The sequence below is a fragment of the Protopterus annectens genome, chromosome 11.part0 (genome assembly GCF_019279795.1).
Source record: "Protopterus annectens isolate FY-2018-M chromosome 11.part0, PAN1.0, whole genome shotgun sequence".
Lineage (NCBI taxonomy): Eukaryota > Metazoa > Chordata > Ceratodontiformes > Protopteridae > Protopterus > Protopterus annectens.
The window spans coordinates 1,569,501,003-1,569,527,211 of record NC_056745.1 but is presented as its reverse complement, the minus strand read 5'-3'; the positions used below and the strand labels follow the sequence as shown (position 1 = coordinate 1,569,527,211).

The following is a 26,209-nucleotide window of genomic DNA, read 5'->3' as shown; positions in this document are numbered from 1 at the left end:
AGTAGCGAACATAAACTCGTCAAGTCAAAAAGTAATAATAGAAAATATATAATTCTACAGCATTACTAAGTATTCGCAAGTAATCCAAACAAGCCAGGCAGTCTGTTTCCAGTCAAATCCTTTATTAAGTATACAGACAAGCGATCCAATTAAAACAAAAATAGAGTAATAATTTCCTCACAAGCTTTCTAAATGTATATATACTTTTTATTAGGCATGGGAGCGGTTTATTGTGCTGTAAAACGAAGTGTTATTGGTACACGTTAAATTCACATCCCTTCCCCCATCAGTGTGACATTCGAGCTGGTCCTGCCCTACCTAGTAGCTGTCATAATAATATATAGCCCTAATGTACTTTAATGGTACATCTTATTTAACCAAATTATTAAGTAGATTATTAAGTCTGTGATTTTATACAAGTTAATATACTACATGGCTGGAAATATATCAACCTTAGTTCATTTTGCGATCAAAAAGTATATATAAATATATGCATATTGCATGTAAAAATCAGTTTTTATTTTCATAACCTATTGTTAACAAAGATCACTTTCGTCCTTCTAGACTTCTTCAGGTCTGTGTACAAGAACCCTAAAAACCTATATAATTGTATAATTAGTTAGTATTGTTATTGCCATCATTTTGAATAAAGTGGAAAAAAGAGAACCAGAAAAAAATATAAAATATATATATATATATATATATATATATATATATATATATATATATATATATATATGTATGATGATGGAAACAAAATAAACACTTACATTTCAAATTATTTAAAATGGTATTTAAAACCAATTTGTAGAAAAAATAAAATAAAATAAAATTAATCATGTAAACAATGTGGCAATTTAAGTTCCAGTGCACTTTTAATTGAACAGTAGTAGTTTAGTCCAGGCTTTCTAAAAGAGTTCAGCTTTAATTGCCACATGTGTTCATGTTTCTCCAGAATATTCGGGATGTCTCCTTCAAGTTCACCCATGTCTATGCGATCCAGGATCTGGAACTTAAAACCTGTGTCTCTTTTATGAAGAGAAAGGTGTTTGGCTAGTGCATTATTTTTACATCTAGAGCGGATTTCTGACAGATGACATGAAATCCTTCGCTTGAGTTTATTTACAGTCTTGCCCACATAGAATGCATCACATTCATTGCACTGTGCCCTGTTAAATTACTTTTTTAGTGTTACAGTCACCCCCTGCACTGGTTTTAATGATCTTCTTTAAATAAGGGCAATAAAAACTATCACCTTGCTGTATAAATATACAAAATGTACAATTAGTTTCACATGTTTTAGTGCTCTTCTCACATGGTTTAAATTCAACAAAACTTCTAATATTCCTGGCCTTCCTATAAACAAATGATGGGGCTTCACCCAAGATGTTAATCAGAAGAGGGTTTCCTGTGACAATGTCCCAGTTTTCTTCAGTAATATTTTTGATACTGTGATAATCCAAAGTGTATGTCAGGATGCAGCTATTTTTGCATTTGTTATTCTCTGTGGGATTACTTAACATTTTTCTACTGGGGTGGTTGAGTGAAGGTGCTTCAGTCCTTTTCAGTTCTATAATGGGTTCCAGGATGTTTTTTAACATCTGACTTTCATAGCCTCTCACTAGAAAATCATTCTCTAAGTTGTTCAGGTTTCTCAAAAATGGTTCCATCTCTGTGGTAATTTGAGCTAATCTATAGCCTTGCGATTTCACTACATTATACTTGGTTTTGTAGGATGTAGACTTTTACTGTGGAGTAATAAGTTAACCCTTGTTGGTTTTCTGAATAGATCAGTGGTGATTCTGTTATTGTTGGTGTCCTTGGAAATCTGCATATCTAAGAAAGTGGTTGAAGTATAGCTATGGGAAGTGGTAAACTTCAGGAAGGGGGTTGTTTGATTGAGGTAAGTGATAAAATCTCCAAGCTGCAAGGTGTCACCTTCCCACACAATAAAGGCATGGTCAATAAAACGTAAATAGCATGTGATATGCTGCATGTAGTCTGTGTTGTTTAACACAAAGTCCTCCTCCCATTTGCCCAGGGCTATGCTGGGAGCCATGGCAGCCCCCATTGCTATACCAGTTTTTTGTTTGTAGTGTTTGCCATTGAAATTAAAGAAAGTGAAGTCCGGTACAAGATTAATGAGCTTGCTTAACTTTTGCAGTTGTGCCTGTGTACCCTGATTATGTTTCTTAAGACTCCATAGCTGCTGTTATACAGTAATTGTGAGGGAGCACTGTGTACAAGGATTCCACATCAATAGTTACCAAAATACTGTCAGCTTCCACTGTAATGTTTTTTATTTTCTTCAAAAAATACATTGAATCTCTTATGTATGACTTATTCTTTTCTGCTAAAATAATTATAAAGATTTTCAGTGATAAGTTTTTCTTCCCATAATGTGGTGAGATTAGTGTTCCATAAATCATATGCTCTTTTTATGTTATCCATGGCAAATAACTCATAAAATCTGTTATCCTCCAGCATGTTCTCTATCTTTTGGTTGTAGCTAGTGGTATCAGTCAGAAGTATACCTCCTCCCTTGTCTGCCTTCATTACACGCCTGGATTTATCATTGCCTAGCTCAAGCAATGCTTTTCTTTCTCCCTGTGTTAAGTTATAAAGTTTTTTCTTTGGAGGTTTTTTTAAGCAGTTTCCTGATATCCATCTCACAATTCACTTCGAAAGCAGCTAGTGTTTGATGATGTGGTGGACACCTGCTGCTGCTAGGCCTTTTTATAGTTTCATCAGTAGGCTTATTTTCAGTGTCATTACTTTTGCCATGAAACTGTACCCTTAAGTTGAGCTTCCTCACAAACATTTTAAGGTCCGTCAGTACTTGAACAACCTCACTCCTGCAGCTTGGTACAAACGTAAGTCCTTTGGACAACAGACTTTTTTTCCTCTCCAGTCAGTGCTTTAACAGAGTGGTTCCAGATAAGTGGAGCACCTGTTAGTGTGGTACCTGTTGTTGTTGTTATTGTACCTGTTATTGTGGCTGTTTTCTCTGTCTGAGCCTGGGACCTGGGTTGTAGTCGGGGTTCCAGTCGGGATTGCCCAGGTATTGTATTTCCCTCACCCCTGTCCACTGTTTGGTTCTCCTGTCTCCCTGGGAGTTTGTGGATAAGAGTATGAGACCTCTGGAATTCCTCCTCTGCTTTCTGTAATCTCGGTGGGTTGTAGTAGTATTCCTCGCTGTGGCTGTGGTATGGGGGGGACCTGGTAAGAGGGACAAGCTCTGGGGGCTCTGGTGGTGGTTGTCGTTCTTGTTCTCATACTGGTGCTGGCTTTGGTATTGGTATGGTGGTTGATGTCTGTGCTGTCGATATTGGTCTTACTGAAGAAACTGGTCTCTATGATGGTGCTGCTGCTCCTGGTAGCTGGATTGTCTGTGGTCCCGGTTGTCATGGTAGTCCTGTAATTCGTCCTGTAGAACTCTGTCGGTTCTGGTAAACGCCTTTCTCTTCATAAAAGACACACAGGTTTTAAGTTCCAGATCTGGATCGCATAGACATGGGTGATCTTGAAGGAGACATCCCGAATATTCTGGAGAAACATGAACTCATGTGGCAATTAAATCTGAACTCTTTTAGAAAGCCTGGACTAAACTACTACTGTTCAATTAAAAGTGCACTGGAATTGCCACATTGTTTACATGACTAATTTTATTTTATTTTATTTTTCTACAAATTGGTTTTAAATACCATTTTAAATAATTTGAAATTTAAGTGTATATTTTGTTTCCATCATTATACATATATATATATATATATATATTTTTTTATTTTTATATTTTTTCTGGTTCTCTTTTTTCCACTTTATTCAAAATGATGGTAATAACAATACTAACTAATTATACAGTTATATAGGTTTTTAGGGTTCTTGTACACAGACCTGAAGAAGTCTAGAAGGATGAAAGTGATCTTTGTTAACAATAGGTTATGAAAATAGAAACTGATTTTTACATGCAAAATGTATATATATATATATATATATATATATATATTTATATATAATTTTTAATCGCAAAATGAACTAAGGTTGATATATTTCCAGCCATGTAGTATATTGCCTTGTATAAAATCACCGACTTAATAATCTGGTTAAATAAGATGTACCATTAAAGTACATTAGGGCTATATATTATTATGACAGCTACTAGGTAGGGCAGGACCAGCTCGAATGTCACACTGATGGGGGAAGGGATGTGAATTTAACATGTGTACCAATAACACTTTGTTTTACAGCACAATAAACCACTCCCATGCCTGATAAAAAGTATATATATATTTAGAAAGCTTGTGAGGAAATTATTACACTATTTTTGTTTTACTTGGTTCACTTGTCTGTATACATAATAAAGGATTTTCGACTGGAAACAGACTGCCTGCCTTGTTTGGATTACTTGCGAATACTTAGTAATGCTGTAGAATTATATATTTTCTATTATTACTTTTTGACTTGACGAGTTTACGTTCGCTACTTCTACTGCTATTGTCTGATCTGATTAATATACAGTGATTAACTAGAAATATATGGACTGAAAATCTTCCACACAGAGAAGTTTCTAACACTGTTTTGTTTTTAGACCCACTACACTTTAGTGGGTTGTTTTGAGACTTCGGGGATACCACGGAGATTACTATTAAAAAAAAAAGTATACATCACATGCATTCTTTTAAACAGTTGTCATCAGTCCAACATTCCGTAAACTGCTCAGTTCCTGTCTTCCTTTAAACCTCATTCCTCCTCCAAAACATTTGTCTGCATGTATTGTTTCCACAATTTCCTTTTTTTTTTTTTTTTTATATAATTTGCTCCTACCCTTTTCTAAAGATTCCACTTCCAGTTCCTTTATCTCTTTTAAAATATTCATTACTTCAGATACAGCAGGTTTGCAGTTGTATTTCCATTTTCTGTTAATTGCATTTTTACAGCCATCAGAATTAAACTTAACAAGAGCTTACTATGTCTAGGCAATTCAGATCCTGTATCCTAGCAAAAAAAAAAAGTTTCCTTACCCCCATTTGTTCAGTCAATATTTTTGACAGAGTACTCAGTAAGAAATTTTTATAATTTGTCAACTCATTACATTCCTAAAATATATGTTCGTAGTTACCTTACCTCTTTATTTCCCATCACACTTCCAAAGTTTGCCATCTACATGAGGAAAAATTCTTTAGAGTCTGGTAAGGGATAAAAAGACTTTGTTGCATGTTTGGGAGCCATGCATGTGTCTTCTCATTGTTTTTTTTTTTTGTGAATTGCTTATCCAGTCTAGCTTCCAATCTTTTCTAATCTCCTTGGATGGATTCCAAAAGGCGGTGTTATAGGTATGTAGGATATTGGGTATCTCTTCCCATTAGTTTACCTTTCCCTCTCTAGTTATTTGCTCCCAATATCTTTGTTCCTTTCCCAGTTGTTCTCCAGTAAATTTCAGCTCCCTCTTGCCTATTCTCTGTACTCCTAATTGCAGTCTGCCTTATTGGCAGAATCTGCTTTCTCCATTCTTGAGTTGGCTTAGTTCTAGAATATTTTCTGCTACTTTATGAATATGATAATCTGCATGGCTGATATTCTCTTTAAGGATCTGTATCCAGAACTCCACATTCTCCTTATTTCTTGAATCCCTGCATTTCGTCATCATCATCCCTTTCCACTTTGAATTATGGCTTTATGCTTGCATTATGTACATGAGCCGTTTAACTGTGTGACTTTAAAATATCCATTCAAATCAGGTAATCCTTTGTTGGAAGGATCAAATTACCTCACTTGACCCATGCCCTCTTCCCCTCCGTTACTGTCCTTCAACTCTTTATTAAATTGCTATCCACACCTTCTCTTCTGGTTGATAAAAAAAAATGCCTGACCTGTATATAAAACTAAAGACGTTAAAAACATTTTCACTGCTTGTATCTTGCTATCCATGTCCATGAACACAAGTTTCCAGTTTCTCCATTTATCTATCTTTTCTTTAGTCTCTTCCCATGTACCTTTAGCTCCAGTAACAGCATCCTTTTAGCCAGTACTCCTTAAATAGTTAATTTTGTTGTGTTCCCATAAATGTGCATTTCTGAACCAGTTCATGCATGATGGGTACATGGTTCAAAGCTATAGCTTTTGTTTTATCTTCGTTAATTTTATATCCTGAAAAAAAAAATGAAACTGTCTCTGAATGCTCCACAGCACTGATATATCTTTTTATGGTTTTATTCGGTACAAAATTACATAGTCTTCAAATGAAGCACTTTTTTTGATTACCATACCATTTATATCCTTGAATTTTGAGTCCCTCATTTTCTTTGCCAGTGGCTCTAAATGTAATGCAAATAAACATAACTTAACATTGAAGAACCCCCAATTTTTTTCCTCCTATTCCTTGTATATCTTCCTAATTAACCTTGTTATTGCATCAGGGGATGCAAATGCTTCCATTGCCCTTGTCATAAAAATTCCAGATTACTCTATCGAATGCTTTCTGTGCATCAAGACCCACCGACAACAGTTGTGTTTTCTTATGTCCCGCTCTCCGGTATTTTCTTATGTTCTCCTTCCCTCAGAATAATCATTGATCTGTTAATGTTATCAAATGTTTGCCTTGCCTCCACAAAATCACTTTAATCCATGTTTGTCAATTTTGGCAATATGTTTGCCATTCTTTTAGCAGTTCTAGACATAAACACTTTAGTCATGGTATAAACTAAAATGGGCCTATATGAAGCTGGGTGCGATAGGTCTTTTCTTTCTCTAGTATTACAGCCACCACAGCTTTTTTCAACAGATGTTGTTGTTTCCCCTCGTTTAAAGTAGAGTCAAACAAAACCTTTCAGATCTTTTTTTCTCCTCCTAGCTTCCAAACCTGCCATCTGTTTTTGGAGACTTTTTTGTAGATTAATTATACTTCATTGATTTTATCTCATCTCCTCCTCCTATCTTAGCTGTTAATTGTTGAGCCTCACCTACCTCTAACCTTTGCATACTTAAGTATTCCATAATTATTTCCATTTGTACTTTTCCACATTCTTCTAATTTATACAAATTTTCTTAAAATGTATGAGTTATCTGTAGTATCTTAACAGGGTCTTTATTTTTGTTATAGGTTCCCTAAGTTTGGCTAGACATGACCCCTTGTACTTTCTGTTGCCTGAGTCATTATGTCGAGTTTTTGTGCTCTGCAGTCAACAAAAAATAGTTGCTTAACAGCAGTCTTTATAAAACTTGTGGATATTATCCAGATACTCCATCTTTTTTTCTTTAAAGCTCTGCAGTTGCACCTTTTCTTCTTCTATGAAAGACCCCTTATTCTGCAATTCTTGTTTGTCAGCCTTCTAAATAATTTTTATTTCTTAACCACATCTCTTTTTTTTCTCTTTTATTTCTACTTTAAGGAAACTGTAGAAATTTCTGTCTTCCCTAATAACCATTGAATATTTTCCACTACCCATTCTTAACTGGTAGTTGGGGAATACCATGGTCTAATTTTTACTTGATTACCCTGCATTTTTATCTTGGTTGTTGATGGTGTATGATCTGTAGTAGTTATTGGATGTGTATGTTGAAGGTTTCAATTAAATGCACATGTTCCTGTGAAATATAATTTTAGTCTAGCACATGTTTTTGTACATTGGGGAATATGTAAATTCTCTACTTCTGAGTTCATGTCTTCCTTACCAAATATTTTTTTTTTCAGAAATCTACCCTCTTAAGCTATATTTCCTTCTTGTTTTCACAGATAATCCTCATTGTTGTAAGTCAAGTTCAAGTTTCAACTCGTAAATAATATTCTCTGCTGAAAGCTGATTATTTCTCCCAAAAAGATCTTAAGTTTCATAATAATAGTTTTAGGTGGAATTTAAATACATGCCACTGTAATTTTCCTTCCTTGCCAGTAACCATTTATTAATACAAATCTGCCTATACTTTTCCCCCTGTTGTTTTACTATTGGAGTTCCTCTAGTAATTAATACTCCACTTTTCCTTCATTTCCCAGTTGTTTAGCTGAATATCCATCCTGAAAACCTTTTTTTATCAAATTCACATGCTCCCTTCTTTCCAAATGTGTCTTCTGGGGCATTGCTATTTACACTCTGCATTTGTTAATATAATTCAATATTCCTACACTTTTGTTTATACTTGGTGAGGCCATTCATGCTCAAAATAATGTTTAGTGCAGCCATTATAAGAAGTTATCATTCCCACCTGTTATATATGACAGCTTTTTAGTCTGTTTCCCCACTTTTGTGTTCCACACACCCACTAATGTTTGGCAGGTTGATACTTTTTATACAGTTTTTTTTTGTCATCTCCCATGTCACATTTTAGAAAGACTAATTTTAATAAAAACACACAAAACCAGAACACCCTTGTAAAGTTTTAACACTCATGATAGGAACAATTGTCCCAAATAGAGTGCTGTACCTACATACATTAAATAACCTAATATAAGGTTATCCATGCTAAGACATGTTACAGCCTCTGTTCCTAATTGAACTAATTGTTGTCTTTTCTCATGTTATCTTTATTTCCTTTGCTGATGTGAAAAAGTTTGTATGCTTTCAGAAAACTAACTTTTAGTCTTAAGAAAAAGTGTACTGGCTATTTTTAAATGAAACTAAATTTTACACTGTTACAGTAAATGCAGTAAAGTATTTAATTACCAGGAAAGCTGCTGTTATTCACTTTTCAGTAATTATAAACTTTATTTTTAATGAGCTGCTTGCCTGTGTACCTTTTCAGTTTTATGCTTCTCTCAGTAAACTGTGTCCCCAGGCATCTTGAGTTGCCTTTTAGTCAGCTTGTTTCCAGATAAACTTGAAATAGACAGCTGCCCTCAGCTTCAGATTTTTCAGCAGGCACTAAACATTTATTTGCTTAAAAAGTAATTAGTTATGTATTGTTTTATTGTTTAAAACCCACTCTCATTCATAAAAATGTGTTCTTAGATTAAATAAAGGCTTTAAGCCAGGCATTTATCTATACAAAAGTAAAAAACAAATTCAGCTTTAGTTGGTGCACTTTTACACCCCAGCAGCTCAAGATTACAACTTATTGACTTGAAGATGTTTTCGTCTAGCCGTTCCCCTCGTCTTATGTTGTAATGTGTACATTTCTTAAAACTAAAAAAAGAAAAGCATGTTTGTTTTAGTATCTTTATCACATACAACAGTTGCTGAAAATACTTTACTATACAACATGTAATTTGTATAACAAAATATTTTATACATCTACTGTTAAGAACAAACATTGTTTTACTTACTGTTGCTTTTATTTTTTCTTTAATGACGTGAAGTGGGACATGTTCCTGTCAGTTTCCCAACAAGTTTAACAAAGTCAACAAAAGCCCAATCTTTCTCACTACTTTTTCTTGTAAAGTCATTTTGCAGAAATGTGGTTGATGCTTTATAATCTCCGATTTATTCACTAACTTCAGGGTTGATGGTATTCCTCCTATTCATCTTCCAACCCCAGACTCCGGTTCAAGTCCAAGGTACTCCAGATTCTTTTCGTCAACTCCTGTGCTTTTTTCTGTCCCAAGCATTTATCTTTGGAACATTCAAAAAGGTTTCACTGGTGAAGTCTCTCTGAGCCTTACAATAAAAAAAAATAAGAAGCAGAGCCCTCTTCTGTTTGATGGCTCACCTGTTGTTGGACAAACTTCTGTATCCCCTCCTAGCCTGTTCTGTGTCAAAAAAATTACTGATCCTCTAGAAAAAAAAAAAACTCTGAAGACAGCTAGATACAGTAGCTTGAGTTTGACATTTGCCTGTTGAGTTTCCTTGATTGTTGGGATAAAGTTGCTTCTCTTCAGCCTGGCGTACAGTAAATAAGCCATCCATCCATCCATCTATCCACAACAAACGCTCTTTCTTCAATTTTAATTTGCCTTTTTGTCACAGTTTTGGCAGGATCAATTCTTTCTGTTGGTATGATTGCTTCTGTACCAATTCAGGTCTTGGATGCATTCTAATAGTTAGATTTGGAGTACACACACACAGTGTTTTGTTTCAATTAGCAAATCCTGCTGTCTACTACCAGTCCAGTTACCTGTGTGTGTGTGTGTTCTTAAAATTAATAGTCTGCTCCCTCCAGTGTCTCTGGTACAGCAGAAAATCTCATGTTTTCTCTGTGTGCTCTGTCCTCTAACTTGACCATTTCTTAAACGGATGTTCCTGAGTTGTCTTGTACTCAGCCAGCTTTTTCTTCATTTTGAACTCTGATTTTTACACTTTTGTCAGTTCATCTGAATAGCTGTTTAAAGCTTCTTCCATTTTTCCAGCCTTTTGGTATTTCAGGTGATATACTGCAATGTTTCATTTATTCTACTCTGTTCAGAGCATATCTAACTTGACTTTTCCTCTAAATTGCTGGTAGCCATCTCTTCAACCAAAGTTGGTGCTTGAACTGCTTTTTGCTGAGCACCTGCAGGATTCTTCCCAATTAGTGTTTTCTCTTCACCATTTCTAGTTGATCTTCTTTCAGGCTCTATAAATTTCTTTGCTGGCATCCAGACAGTATACTTAACAGCCAGTAATTGAATTGTAGTAAAACGTGCAGAATTATTGGCCCTTAATCTATACGTTTCTTTTTTCACACTGGAGGAGCTGAAATTAATAATTCGAGCAGTGTTCAACCATCTTGGAAAGCCCCAGAAGGGCTCTGTTTTAAACCATACCTTATACCACATGTTCAGTATGCAATTGGGAGTTTATTTTCTGAAAAAGTTAAAATTAGTGCAGCAGCAACCATCTCTAGTGTGATAAAATTTACTGCAGTAATAGAAATCATGCCTAGAAACAGTGTAACTGTTAATTGTTGAACTGAGATGTCTGCTTCATTGCATCCATGCAAACATGCATATCAGATTACAAACACTCCTATGACTTGAACCCAACAGTTTATAGTTTATACCAGACATTAAAAAAAATCTCTAAATGCTTGTGGCAAGGGATGCCCAAGAAGGGTATTATGCAGGCCAGTTCAATCTCACTCCCCTGAGATTCTCTGTTTATCTGAAACCTGGTTAAAACCCAACACTAAAGACAATGAAGTGTTACCACCTGGGTATGACATACACAGGCTAGATCATGCTTCGAGGAAGGGAGTTGGGGTAGCTGTACTCCATAAATCTGAGTTGAATGTCACCATAGATGTAATACAACCACCTCAGATTAATAACTCTGAGATTCTTGCCACCAAATTGCAACTTAATAAAAATAAATGCATTAATATCATCTGTATGTACATTCCCCCAGGTAACAATATATCTACATTTGAAGATATCCTGCACTGGCTGTCATGTCACTACCCCCAAGAAACCCTACTACTTGGAGACTTTAACATAGACTGGGGCACCTGTTCCTTAGAACCCCCAACCACCCATATTAACCTGCATGCATTTACACAAATCATATCCACCCCTACCAGGATAGGTAAACCCAACCAAAAATTAAGTGTACTTGACTGGGTACTCATAAACAGTCACCCCCAACTGTACACCTCTGGTACCCTCCTTAATGGCCTAAGCCATCACCTTCTCACATATGTAATTAAGCACAAAACCATTAATTCCCAACAACCCTTACTCAGGTTAGAAACAATAAAAACTTTGACCCTGCCAAATTCCAACAAGAACTAAACTCATGTAATTGGTCTATTCTAAAACACCTCCCCTTAGAGGAAGCAGTAGCATACTTTAACAACAAATTCCTTGAGATCCTTGATTTGCATGCACCTGTTCGTTCAAAGAGAACCAAGGCAAAAACTGCACCATGGCTTTCTATAGAGTCTAAACTCAAAATTACCCTTAGAAACAAAGCATGGGCTTTATGGCGTTCTTCTAAAGACCCTCAAGATCACATTAAATACAGGCAATCCAGGAACAAAACCAAAAAATCAATTTTACAAGACAAAAAACAATACTACTGTAATTTACAGACAGTAAATCAAAATAACCCTCAGAAGTTTTGGGCAGGTTTAAATAATCTATTATATCCTGGACAAACTTCAACCCCAATCCCTGCTACTACTATTGATAAAACCCCTGAAGATGTTTCTGGTAGTTTTAACCAGTTATTTACTGAGACAATTCAAGCCCTATCTAGCCAACTACCTCCTAGCTCCCCTGGTCCTGAAAGTAGCACCCCTAGAAACCTACTTGCGTTCAGCTTCCAACCAGTTGCCACTTCACTTATCTGTACCTTGATCAAAAAATTAAAACCCACTACACTTTCTGCTGATCAACTCCCTGCCGAGTACCTACAAAAATCAGCTGATGCTATTGCTTACCCTGTCTCAATACTAATCAATCGAACCATAGTAGAAGCTAAAATTCCCACCATCTGGAAAATATCCTATGTAATCCCACTTCACAAAGGAGGCAGCTCTACTGAATTCTCCAATTATAGGCCAATAGCTATACTCTCTCCACTTGCAAAGACTATGGAAAAATGTATTCATAGACAACTCATGCACCACCTAATCCAAAATCGCCTTATGGCAGACACTCAGCATGGCTTCCGTCCTCATCACAGCACTACTTCAGCCCCCCTAGCCTTTACTAACACCATAAACCATAATCGCAACAATAATTATATATCCTCAGCCCTCTTTTTGGATCTTTCCAAGGCATTCGATATGGTTGATCACCAACTTTTAATCCATACCCTGCAAACATTCTGTCTAGATACTGGAGCCCTCCAATGGTTTCAGTCCTACCTGAATGGTCGACAGCAGGCTGTCCTCTGGCAGAACAAACTCTCTAACCTTCTACCTAACACCCTCGGAGTACCACAAGGGTCTATACTAGGGCCCTTGCTGTTCTCCATCTTCATTACCGACCTTTATACTGTCATCCCAAAAGTCAGCTGTATCCAATATGCTGATGCCTGTGCTCTGATTTGCTCAGCCACATCTCCAGTAGAGTTATGGTCAGCTACCCATACCACCTTTAATACAATAGAAAACTGGCTTTCTGAACATCATCTGATCCTAAATCCCAAAAAAACTAAAATGCTGTTATTTTCACCAACATGTAGGTCTACCGCTTTCACCTTTACCATAAAATCAAATGATGGCACAATAATCTCCCCTGACCCATCTACAAAACTATTGGGTGTCATCATAGACAGCAATCTAAAATTTGACCTACATGTTAACCAAACTATCAAAACCATCAATAAAAAACTAGGGTTACTTTACAGAATAAAAGCCTTCCTAACCCCTCCAGCTAAAATTGCCATAGCTCACTCTCACCTTCTTTCAACCCTTCCGTATGCATCCCCTCTACTCTCGAATTTAAACAAGATTGTCCTTAAACTCTCAATTTGCTACAACCACATTGCCAGGTTTGCCACTGGGCTGCCTTTTAGGACACACCATTGCATCAATCTAAATCAGCTTGGTTGGCTTGAACTACCCAGCCTAATCCAGTAAAACCAACTGATTATGGCCTATAAAATCCTCTATAATCCAGACAATACTCCTGCACTTAAAAATATTATCATCCCCTATAACAATCCTAGACCACTTCGATCCTGTAACAAACTACTAATTCAGACTAGCAAAATTAATAACACAGCCGGTGATTCTCTCTTTGCAAACTCTGCAAGTAGATCCTGGAACTCTCTTCCAGCTGATATTACCGTACTTTCCAACTTAGGTCAATTTAAAACTAGACTCAAACAACATTTGTCACTTAACTGGCTATGTCAATGTATCAAGCCTGGCTAACTCTCTCTAGAATGTGTAAAAATCTGTTAACCAGTTTGCTGTGTAATTTAATTTAATCCTGACTTGTGCTCAGGATTAACTGTAACCTGTGGAACTTGTTTAACTTGCTTACTTATGTAATCTCTGTAAATAGTCTGTTTGTAATATTTAATGCTGGTATTATGTAATGCTGTATCTGCTTACCCTTGGAGCTTTTCTCCCCGGGCCTCCGCTGAAAATGGACATGCATCCAGTCGGACTATCCCGGTCAACAAATGTAAAATAAATAAATAGTACAATAAAGTTGAATAACTGTGGAATATGATGATTGTGATTTCCACGGTGTGGCATAAGATGTTGTATTGAGTACTTGCATGATTTTTTTGTCATCCAGAATGGTTGCCAGCTCAAAGGTAGTTGTCCTTCTGAACGAGAATGTTTTATGTAAGGAAGAATTTGTTGTTGTGTATCTGGTTGCACAATGAAGACCAACCCAAAGTCTCAAGTATCATGCAGCGGTGTGCGTCCCAAGATGGCTAAATGCAGGTGCAGATTTAGTCAGCTTTTTTATGAAGTATTGCCACTGAGAATTTTTTTGTACTGCAGATATTTGTATGTCCAGCTACAAGTGGTGTCTGTATTAGGTCACTGAAATGCTATTCCGGTGAACACCTGTTCATTGACCCGTAATCAGCGAAAATTGCTTCAGCGATTCGTTGAATTTACTAAGGGCAACAAAATAGTTGCCCAAAGCACAACAGACAGCTACAGAACTTTGCCCTTTCCTCCACTGTAGTGTAGTCTTGAAGTTGATCTATATAGTAAGGGAGGCTGTGGGGGGGGGTGAAGCCCCCCCACTTGGGTGGGTTCGAGTCAGCAACACATTGGTCTGTTGAGCTTCAGGCAACTATTTCATTGCCCTTAGTAGATTCAGTGAATCGCTGATGCGATTTTCACTGATTAGGGGTCGATGAATAGGTGTTTGCCGGAATAACATTTTGGCGAACTAATATAGACCCCCTACGAGTGATGCTGGCATGTTATTTTGGTGTAGACTTGAAGTGTGTAATTAGCAGAGAAGGTGGATTATAGGGAAGCCCGAGTGTTAAATGGACCATTTTGTGTAGCACAATTTGCATTTGGATTTTGTTTTCATCTCTTGATCTAGCTATCTAGAAAACCAGGAGACCTGTTGTATATTGGAATCATCAAAGGTTGAAACTGGCTCGACTTGTGTTGACTGAAACTCTAATGCCAAATAGAACCTGACTAAAGTAGATGAGTTGAGAACAGGTTTAGAAGTGGAACCTAGTTCTTTCCAAGCGAGTCTCAGCAGTTGGGCAGACTGAAATAGTTCACTTAGGATGCAGCACTAGCATACTGGAGTTTGGGTTTTCTTGGCTGCAGGCACTTCTGCGGAAAAACAGTCTGAATGGACTAATGTTTTTGAAAGAATTAGTTTAAGTGAAATCGGTTTAAAACTTTGTTTTATACTGATCAGAAGCAATTATCTTAAAAATAACATTTCCTAGGTACAGCTTTAAGACTGGCATGTTTTTAGTAACTTAGCTTTTGTGTTATAGCTGTGAGATGCTTAAACATGTATTAATTTTGTGTCCACAGACTGCTCAGTCTTGCTATTGGACTTAGGTCGTTAGTGATGCAGGCAGCAACACTAATACTTGCTGATGGACCAGACATATTAAATTAGTAAGGAAAGAAAGCCCAGCAATAGGAATGGAATAGTTCGTATTGTAATGTGGTGTAAGGTGTTCTCATTAGTTTCTGATTTCAGAATGTGGCGATTGCTGTTATGCACACGTTTCATTATATGGGCTACTGGGACTTGTATTTTTTTTTTAGTTATCCTCATGTTCACTTGGAAGGTGGAATGCTTTAATGTAATTTGGATTTGGTGGTAGTATTGAATAATGTAGCTAAAATAAGTGGACAATGAGGGAAGAAAAAATAAAAGTTAAAATTCAGTCATTAGTTACCTCTGGTTACAGAAACATTGAGAATCCGTGATGATTATTTGTAAAATTTGCATTTAGTGCTCTTAAATATTGCTTGTTTTGGTAAAAGAACATGCTAACTGATTAATGTTTCCTTTGCAGCACTGATACAGCTGTATCATCTGACTTGACAAATGAAGTGTTACCGAGTCAATTTACATGCGAGTCAGCAAGCAAAGAAGCCTTCTTTGCCAGATTGGAGACTTTCACAATATCCTTTTAATGTTATTGGAGAGTGCTGAACATTGCTTGTGGTAATAATTGTGAAATTTGGGAGAGAGATGAATGCTGACTGGAATTCATGCTGTAATACTACTGCCAAAAATAATTCCATTTTCTAGAGCTGCATGCCATGACATATGAAAATAGTTTCATATCTTTTGACAGGTAACATACCTTGCTTGAGCCTTCCTTGCAGTTTGGAATAAGTCAGAGCAGGCATTTTGTGCTCACTTTCTCAAGCTGCATATGAAACTCTTGTACAGTTGTAGCTCGCTTGCCCAATGGGATTTTCTTCTCTGGATATTTTACAGTAAAGCTTGATGATATGAATGTTAATGGCAACATTAGGAAAAGGGTTACAGACCTGAGCTTAGTTTTTTTTCTTTGTGTTTAGTCAAGTTTACTTGTTTTTGAATTTTAGTACCTGATAACATATGATGACTATGTCATCCTGATGTAATTTGTAGGACTAATACTGTGGTAACCTACCCAACAATGTGTAGAATCTCTGCTTGTCTTATAATCAGAATGCTACTCTTCCACTGCCACATCATATGGCCCTGGGCTATTCTGAAAAGTTTGTGAGGGATTTCTTTTTGTTGAGCAAATGTATATCGATCAGTTGTTGTTTGCTGTTTTTTTTTCCAGTAATTTTTATTAATTCCACCATAAGAATCTGTATTGGATTTTTGGATCTAGGCCTGCCTTACAGCCTTTAACACTATTGGCTGGCATATGCTACTTTAGGACAATTGTAACCTTTTTGCAATTTACAGTTTTAATCATGGTTTCTTATTTTCTGGCTTTGCTGTTTGTGTGTATGCAATATAAAAAATATACGTGTACAGTGTATATATGTATACTTAAGTGTGAGCATGTAAAATTAGGTGTGTGAATATGTGTGTACACACACACACACACACACACACACACACACACACACACACACACACACACACACACACACACAAGCTAGTATGTTTTGTTGCTGTCACTGTAGCTTTGCTAGTTTTTTGCAGCTTATGCTGTTGTTTGAAATTCATTTTTGCAGTACCTACTTTTGGAATTTCTGCTTGCATAACCCCAGCTTCCAGCCTGATTGCCCGCAGTGCTACAAAGGCATTATTGCAGTCCCCGTACTTGGCACTTTGTTCATTTGAGGCCTCTGTGATGACCAGTCGGGAGACTGGTATGCTCCCCCGAACATATCCTAACAAGCTGAAACTGGTAGGTTGTTGGTTTGTCCTGGGGTGCTTCTCAAGTCTCCAGGGATGATGATTTAAATCTTCATCAATCCATCATCCATCCATCCATCCATCCATCCATCATCAATCCATCAACAATAATAGTGGGGAGGATGATGTCCTGCTGCTGTAGTTTCAGGAGAAAGTTGAAGGAAACTGTGTCAGGGTCTTTGATATCTGCCTCTGTTCCAAGGCCTGTATGGTATACTGCATGTCCAAGCGCTTGCCCAAGACATCAAAGCCCAGGTGGTCATTGTTCAGCTTTTCCCAGCCACTGCTGACTGGACCTTATCCCCCATCTACTACCCAGGCTACCACCTGGGATCTCTTCTAGTTATTCCTTGATTTTTATATGGAATTTAGATTGTAGGCAGCCAATGCTGTGTCAGGAGTTTTCTCTGTTGAAAAGGAACCTTCTCATCTGTGGAATAGCATACTCCAGATTCTGAGGTATGAGATGGAAGGTCACAGAGGAAAAGGGGACAGTATTGTATTCCTGTTTATTTCTAGTCCCAAGAAAAGAAGGATCCTGGAGACCAATCCTATCCCTTTCCAGATGGGAGAAGTTGCTCTCCGTCCCGAAGTTTAAGATGCTGTTATCACAGAACCTTTTGCCCTTAATTCTTCCATGAACTCTTATGGGGATGTTGGATCTTAAGGATGGCTGTCTGCACATTCTTGTAGCCATGATGGACAGACAGTTCCTAATACTTGGGTCAGGCACGTTTTTCAGTTTACTTTCGTGCCCTATCACTTGTTTACTGCACCTAGGGTATTTACAAAGTGCCTGGGTGCTGTCATTTCCTTCTGAAGGAAAAAGGGCATTCACATTTACTCCTGTTTACCTGAATGCTTTATTTAGGCTTCATCCATGCAGTTAAAAGAAAGGGCTCTGGAGATCAGAGTGCACTATGTTGGGTTGTGGGTCTATGCCTAAACCTCCAAAAGTTCCATATGAAGCCAGCAAAGCAAGTCACTTCTCTGAGAGCTCTGCCAGATGTGGACAGGCAAAAAGCTTTCTTCCCCATAGACAAGATCCTGTTTGTAGCCTAATGTTTGTTTGATTTGCTACTTGCAACCAAATCAATGCCATGGAATTCCTGAGTGCTGGACTACACTATATTTTACATTCAGGGGATAACCTGGCAAGGTTGCATATGAGGAAGCTGCAGTGGTATTTCTAAAATAGGTGGTGCCACTGTGCGCATTCACTATACAGTGACATTTGCATCAGAAAGGAACTTCCATTGTGGTACAAATCCCTCTGAATCTGGGAGTGCCCTTTGGGGTGGATCCAGGGTCTCAGACTCTGTATGGAGAATCCACATGGGTGAACTGAGATTGCAGGAGACTTGGGACATGAGCTTCAGGAAAAAGCACATAAGTATCCGTGAAGATGGCAGATGTTCATCGTGCATACAGCTGCAGTCATTACAGATGGGTTATCCTGCCGTCAGGCGGGTCCTCGGTCGGCCGAATTCCAAAGTCTAGGTCCGGCGTCGGTTGTCGTCGCTTCTTCCCTGACGTCAATGCGGCAGGGGTATAAAAGAGGCAGCCAACGCCATTTTCTTCAGTCTTTCTTGCCGCGCGGTGCCCGAAGCAGAAGCAGTTCGCAAGTGCCGGTCGGCCAGCTCCTGAGATTTACGAAAGTATTTCAAGTCGAAGTCTTCTTTAAAGCTAAGTACCCCGTTGGGGAAACTTTTCTTGCCTCAGACCGATATCAGACAAAGTTAATAATTGCATTTCTTGTGGGAAGCAAATACTGCATAAGGATTTCCACTCTTTCTGTATACTTTGCTTAGGCCCAGACCACGACGTCTCGGCCTGCCGTTTTTGTGCTAGGTTCAACAAGCGCACTATTAAGTGCCAGGCGGAGTTCGCCCTTCATTATTTTGGCAAAAAATTTAATTATATCATGTCGTCGGATACACCGACACCAGTTTTGAGCAAAAGACGCAAAGATAAGTGCCAACATCCGAGGTCCGCACCGAGTACTGAGACCACGCTTGGGCCGACTACCGGTTCTCCGGTTTTCAGCGAGGCGCCTACGCAGCCCCTGAATACCGATGAAACTACATTACCGGTGACTTCAGTACCCGAGGTTGCAGGCTCCTCGGTTTCCATTCCTACTGCAGATACTGACGCCACTCTTGGCGGGGAAACTTAAAATTTAGTCAGGCCTGCCACTTCTGAAGGCGTCTTCAGGCCTTCCACCTTCTCTATTAAATCCTTCACTAAATCTAAAGCGGCCATGAAAGCAAAAAAAACAGGGTCCTCAGACCCCTCCTCTCAAGGACCCATGCCTAAAAAGCAAATGCTTAAAATGGCTGAGGATTTGATTACTGTCATCAGGGGCTCTCAACCCCCCTCTGACAAAAGACCCAGATTGGAGGAAGACTACCCTTCCTCAGACCAGGCTTCTATTACCTCAGAACACTCTGAGGACCAGGATTACGCCTATTCCCCTTTCGAAGACTCTGATGCTGAGGAGTCTATTCCCTCGGTCTCCCCCCTGAGGACTACTCTTTTGGGGAAACCCTGCATACATTGAGGGAACACTTTCACTGGGAAGACCAAGATTACTCAGATTCCAAGAAAAGGCTCGGGGAATTTCTATTGCTCCCCCAGCATAGGCCCCTGGCTATCCCTCCTGTTTTAGATATTTTGGATGATGTGTACACAGAAGCCAGCCTTAATCCAGATTCTTTACCTCCAGCCCCTGTTAAACCAGACAGGTATTACCGGGTTCCTGACTCCCACCAGTTCCTTTATAAAAGCCATACTGCTGACCCAGAAACTATTTCACAGGGTCCCAAGGGAATAAAGGCCTTTACTGCTAAAAATCCTTTACCTTCAGAGAGAGAGATTCCAGAGCATTAGAAAGGTGGGGGAAAAAGGTGTATACATCTGCCACTTTAACCATGAGGGCATTAAACTGTCAATTCCATATGTTAAAGTACCAACAGTTTTTGTTATCTCAGTTGAAAAGCAAAATGACACAAACAGAACAACCAGATTTGCAAGAGTTGCAGGATTTGTTGCATGGTGCAGAGCAGGTGGGTAAACATACCTTGCAGTGTGGTTTTGATGCTTTAGAGGCCTCATGTAGAGCTGCAGTCACGGGGTCTGTTATACGTAGACATGCTTGGCTCAAAGAGCAAACCTTTACCAGATACAAAGCAAAGTTATTAGATGCACCACTTCAAAAAGATGTATTGTTTAGTACCTCCTCAGCTTCAACACTAAAGAAAATGGAGGAAAAAGCGAAATCAATGCAAACAGCGAAAGATTTCCTGCAGGTACAACCTCCACACTTCAGCAGAAACTGGCCTTCAAAAAATTGGTCCTTTCCAGCCACGGACAGACCTCAAAGGGACAGATACAGACGCCCAAGGGTAGAAGACAACCTCAAGGATCTTATAGAGCAAGACAATGGCAAGCACCAACCCCAAGAGGTGGAGAAGATAGATCACAGTCATTTAGAAAACAGACACAATGACTTCCCCCTATTCCTGCCAAGCAAAGCTTTAATGGCAGCACCTTTGGGCAGAAAACTGGCATTATTTTCAAAAAATTGGCATATTGTTACAAAAGACAAATGGATTCTGGGCATTATAGACAGAGGCTACAAGTTCCACTTTCACACCCTTCCAAAAATGAGAGGCATGCCAAACCTGCCACAAAATCAAAGGGCAGAGGCACAAAGACAAATTTCCGCTCTCATGGACATGAAAGCGATTCAAGAGGTACCTACAAAAGAACAAGGTCAAGGTTTTTATTCCAGACTATTCCTGGTACCAAGGAAAGACAAAGATTGGAGACCTATCTTAGACCTATCCATACTAAACACATATCTACAGGTGCCAAAATTCAAGATGCTCACATTACAGCAGCTTCTTCCCATGCTGGGCAAGGTGTCTTGGCTGGTAACATTGGACCTCAAGGAGGCATACCTGCATGTCCCTATCAGACAAGATTGCAGAAGATACCTCAGATTTCTTGCAGGTTCAACCCATTACCAATTCTCTACATTGCCCTTTGGCTTATCTACTGCGCCCAGAGTGTTTACGAAATGCCTGGCATTAGTAATTGCCTTCTGCAGACTAGAAGGAATACAAATCTACCCATATCCAGACGACTGCCTGATCCAAGTGGACAGCAAGGACATTTTATTGCAGCATCTGGCGTTTGTAATAAAGCTGTTAAACTTCCTGGGATACACAGTGAACAAAAAGAAATCAAAACTAATACCTTCTCAACAGATAATTTTCCTGGGTGCCAGCTTAAATGCAACCACCCAGATGGCCTACCTCACGCCAGACAAACAAAGGCAAACTGTCTCAATACTTCAGCAAAATGGCAACTTTAACCAGGCTAACTGCAAGGAAAATCCTGCAGGCTCTGGTATTCTTGGCATCTTGCATCCTACTAATCCCATGTGCAAAGCTGCATATGAGGAAACTACAATGGTACCTAAAAAACTTATGGTCTCAACACAGCCACAGCTTGGAAACAATTATACCACTCATTCCATGCCTTCAAAAGGAATTTTTGTGGTGGGCTCAAGCATGCCAAAGAAACGCAGGTCTCCCTTTCTGTGTAACTCAAGCAACTCAAATCATCACAACAGACGCCTCAGACTACGCCTGGGGAGCACACATGGCAGATCAGGGCATTCAGGGAAAATGGTCCCAAAAAGAGAAGCACCTACACATCAACCAAAAGGAGATGCTAGCCGTGCACAATGCTCTTATGACCTTCAAAGACCTTCTGCATCCAGGCCAGTTATTGATAAGGACAGACAACACCACAGTCATGTGGTACATAAACAAATGTGGGAACTCATTCATACCCCCTGTGCAGGCAAGCCATGACCCTATGGAACACAGCACTGGAATTGCAAATTCAACTGCAGGCACAATTCCTGCCAGGGAAAGAAAAGACAATGGCAGACAACCTAAGCAGAAATATGCCAGATCCACACGAATGGATGTTGCATCCTCAAGTTTTCTCAAAGATAACTCAGGCATGGGGACAGCCAGACATTGATCTATTTGCTACCCACAGAAATTACCAGTTGAAAAAGTTTTGTTCAAGGACCTATCATCCACAGGCCTGGAAAGTGGACACACTCTCTTTCAATTGGACAACATTGACAGTCTATGCCTTCCCTCCTCTTCCTCTTCTGACCAAAGTTCTATTAAAAGCCAGAGCAGAGAGGCCACAAATGATTCTCATTGCTCCAGACTGGCCAAGACAACACTGGTATCCGCTCCTGAAGAGCCTGACACACTCCCCACCATGGATCCTACCTCTAGTCCCTCTTCTGTTGTCCCAACACAACTACAAAACCCTTCACAGCCAGCTCAAAACCCTAAATCTAGCTGCATGGAGAATTCCTTAATTTCCCAACAGACTCTCCTCTCCAAGGAGGTGCAGGATGTCAGCTTGGAGGCCAGAAGACCTTCTACTAGAAAAGCCTACTCCGCCAAATGGAAACGATTTTGTACCTGGAATCAAGAAAGGGGCCAGAACCCTTGGGTAATAAATATACCTCAAATTTTACAGTACCTAGCTGAGGTGTTAAACAGTGGCCTTTCCTTCTCTTCCATCAAGATCCACGCTTCAGCCATTTCTGCACAATACAACACAGACCCTCCTTTATTCTCACATCCTCTCTTAAGGCAGTTCCTCAGAGGGGCAAAAAATATAAAATCCCCAAGGAAACCACCAGTTCCAGCTTGGGACCTCAACTTCGTATTGGAAAAGCTGACCCTGCCCCCCTTTGAGCCAGCTTCTTCAACAGAGCTACAATACTTGTCATGGAAAACAGCTTTCCTTCTGGCTATCACCTCAGCACGCAGGGTTTCGGAACTACAGGCCCTCATGGCTGTGCCACCATTCATCATTTTCCATCAGGACAGAGTTTCCTTATGAACCAACCCTACCTTCATGCCAAAGGTAGTATCCAGTGTAGCTTTGAATCAGACTATCCACTTACCTACCTTTTATCCAAATCCACAGAACAAAGGGGAGAGACTACTACATTCCTTGGACATTCACAGACAACTTCGTTATTATTTGGACAGAACAAATTCATTCAGGAAATCTGAGCAACTCTTTGTGTCCTATGCTACAGGTGCTCAAGGAAAGGCTATTTCCAAACAGACAGTATCAAAATGGATAGCCCACTGCATACGCTTTTGTTATTCATGTCATGGAAAATCTGTGCCTGCATACATCAGATCCCACTCCACCAGGGCCACAGCTACCTCTGCAGCTTTCCTCAGGGGGGTCCCTACCAAGGACATTTTGGAAGCAGCTACTTGGAGTTCAGTGCACACTTTCTCCAAGCACTACCACCTTCCACTATACTCAAAATCTAGAGCAGGCTTTGCCACAGCAGTTTTGCAGGGCATCCTCGCTTCTCCTAGTTCCACTTAGTGCCTACCACCCTTACTTAGCTCTTGGATTCTTCCCATCTGTAATGACTGCAGCTGTATGCACGATGAACATAGTACAGTTTTGTACCTACCATAAATGTAGATGTTCGAGTGCTCATACAGCTGCAGTCCAGGTTACCCCCCCCCTCCGTCCCCTCTTAACACAGGCCTTTTGACAAACACTTTTATCATACAACCTATTTGGGGTATTCTTTTATGGTGTATTTGCTTGCAACTACTGTTTTTTTGATTTTATCTATATTGCTTGTTTGCATAACATTATGTTTTACCTTCCTTCTGGGGGCACCTGACATCTGGGGCAAGAAAAACTGAAGAAAATGCTGTCGGCTGCCTCTTTTATACCCCTGCCGCACTGACGTCAGGGAAGAATGCGACGACAACCGACGCCGGACCTAGACTTTGGAATTCGGCCGACCGAGGACCCGCCCGATGGCAGGATAACCCATCTGTAATGACTGCAGCTGTATGAGCACTCGAACATCTACATTTATGGTAGGTACAAAACTGTACTTTATTTTGCCTGTTAGAGACGTCGGACACATTTGGCAGCAGGAAGACTTGTAAATCCTTTCCAGCAATTACTACAGAAATGTGGTTTTATAAACAACAAAGGTAATATCACTTCTGTGTCTCATGCCGAATAGCTGGTTGTAGGAATGGGACCTAAGGCACAGTACATTCATTCTTTAAAAAACAGTTTTTCGTACCATCTGAGCAGAACAAGACTGAACCTCAGTGGATGGATGTTAGAGGGAAGTGTTCTTGGATCGAGTCCACAAGTAGAATGTGCCAGTAGTAGAACTTTTTTTGCTTCTCCAGAAAGACAACTGAGCAAATATTGCATCAGTATTCCAAAAAGAGAGGTCTGAGCAATAGATGCTTTTTCCATTCCTTGGGATGTCTATAACTGTATGCCCTCCATCCCAATCCTTTGATCCCCATGGTATTAAAAAGATTAGTGAGGAGAGGCTCTCAACATGCTCAGTGATGGCACTGTTTTGGCCAAGGCAGTATTTGTTTTCTGTATTCTGGTGAACCTGGTGAGGGAAGAACCGATTTATTCTGCATCAGCATGTGGATCTCCTAAGTTAGAACTGGGGGTAAGCCATCCTCTTAAACTTGCCAACATTAAGGCTGATAGTCTGGATCATCTAACAACTCATCCCTTCCAGGAAATGTCTGATATGTTGTATATCTTAAGGAAGGCCAGGAGACCCATTAGAAGAAAATCTAAACCGTTCTTGCATTGCTCCCATGGGAGGGGACAGGATCCATTCGTGTAGGTGTCTCTAGTCCTCACCTATTTGTCAAACCTAATGTAAAAAAAAGTTTTATGCCTCTAAAAGTGCTCCAGCCATCCCTGAATGTTTACCTCTAGAACTTCCAGGTGTTAATGAAGCAATCCCTAAAAAGGGTTTTACATCTGCATACTCCCAAAAGAAAAAATCATTGATCCACCATGAGATCTTAATTTTGTGTTTGAGAAGCTTACCTTCTCCAGTTTTGAACCCAAACTTTCTACCATAGGTATTTTCAAAAACAGCCTTTTGATAATTTTGACATCAGCAGGAAACAAACTCAGCAGAGAAAGCCAGTAGACTTGTGTTTATGGGTAAATTTCAGTAACTGTCTAGTAAAGGGATGGCAAGAATAAAGAAATACAGACTACCTGGAAATAAATCAGCTAAAGTGAGGAAGAAACACTGCCTGGGGAACATCATACAACTGTTCAGCAAAAAGCAGTGCAATCTTCAGACATTATTTCCAATAACCTACAGGAAGATGCAAGACAACTGCATACAGACTCTGTTAAAATAAACAGAACATTGATGGAGTATATCCGCATAAACAAAAAAAGGCTGGAAAAAATAGAAGAAGCTTTAAACTTATTCAGATGAGATGATAAAGTTGCAAACATAGGTCGAAACTGGCTGAACATGAGACTGCTCAGGAAGAGATGTTTCAAAAAATTAATAGAATTGGAGGACAGAGCACACGGGGAAAACCTGATATTTTCAGGTATATGAGAGAAGCTGGAAGGAACAGACTGTATGAATTTTATGAAAGCACAAGTAAGCAAATAGATTGGTATCCACAACAGGAGCTGTTAGTTGAAAGGGCACATTGTGTGCATGTTCCAAACCTGGCTATAAGAAAGCAGCTTATACCATTCATAGTAAACATGCAATCCTATCAGCAGGAGTTGATTCTGACAAAACTGTGGCAGAAGGACAAAGTACTAAAAGTGGGAAGACAGCAGAGTGTTTGTGCAGAATGATTACTCGTACACCAGACAGAAGAGGAGCAAATTTATTCCACTGTTCAGGGAATGTTGAGATGCAAGTGTAAGATGTACCCAGCTGTCTTCAAGGTATTTTTCCTTGGAGGGACAAAATTATGTTTTGATGAAGTACATGCTAAGGAGTAGATAAATTTATCCAACAAAAAGTAAGCTGTGAAACGGAAGGGGATTCTGCTTGTTCTTCTGGCAATAAAGACCACAGAGGGAACTGTAGGGACTCTACCTGTGAAACCTTTTCAAAATTGTCAATGGAAA

General features: G+C 39.2%; 1 protein-coding gene across 1 annotated transcript in view; it reads left to right on the top strand.

Annotated features, from left to right (window-relative positions):
• Positions 1 to 26,209, top strand: part of LOC122815105 (nuclear-interacting partner of ALK-like) — a 592,488-nt gene that overhangs the window by 143,397 nt on the left and 422,882 nt on the right. The window contains exon 3 of the mRNA XM_044087347.1: positions 15,825 to 15,933. Within this exon, the coding sequence (XP_043943282.1) occupies positions 15,825 to 15,933 (109 nt within the window). The remainder of the gene's footprint in view (positions 1 to 15,824; positions 15,934 to 26,209) is intronic.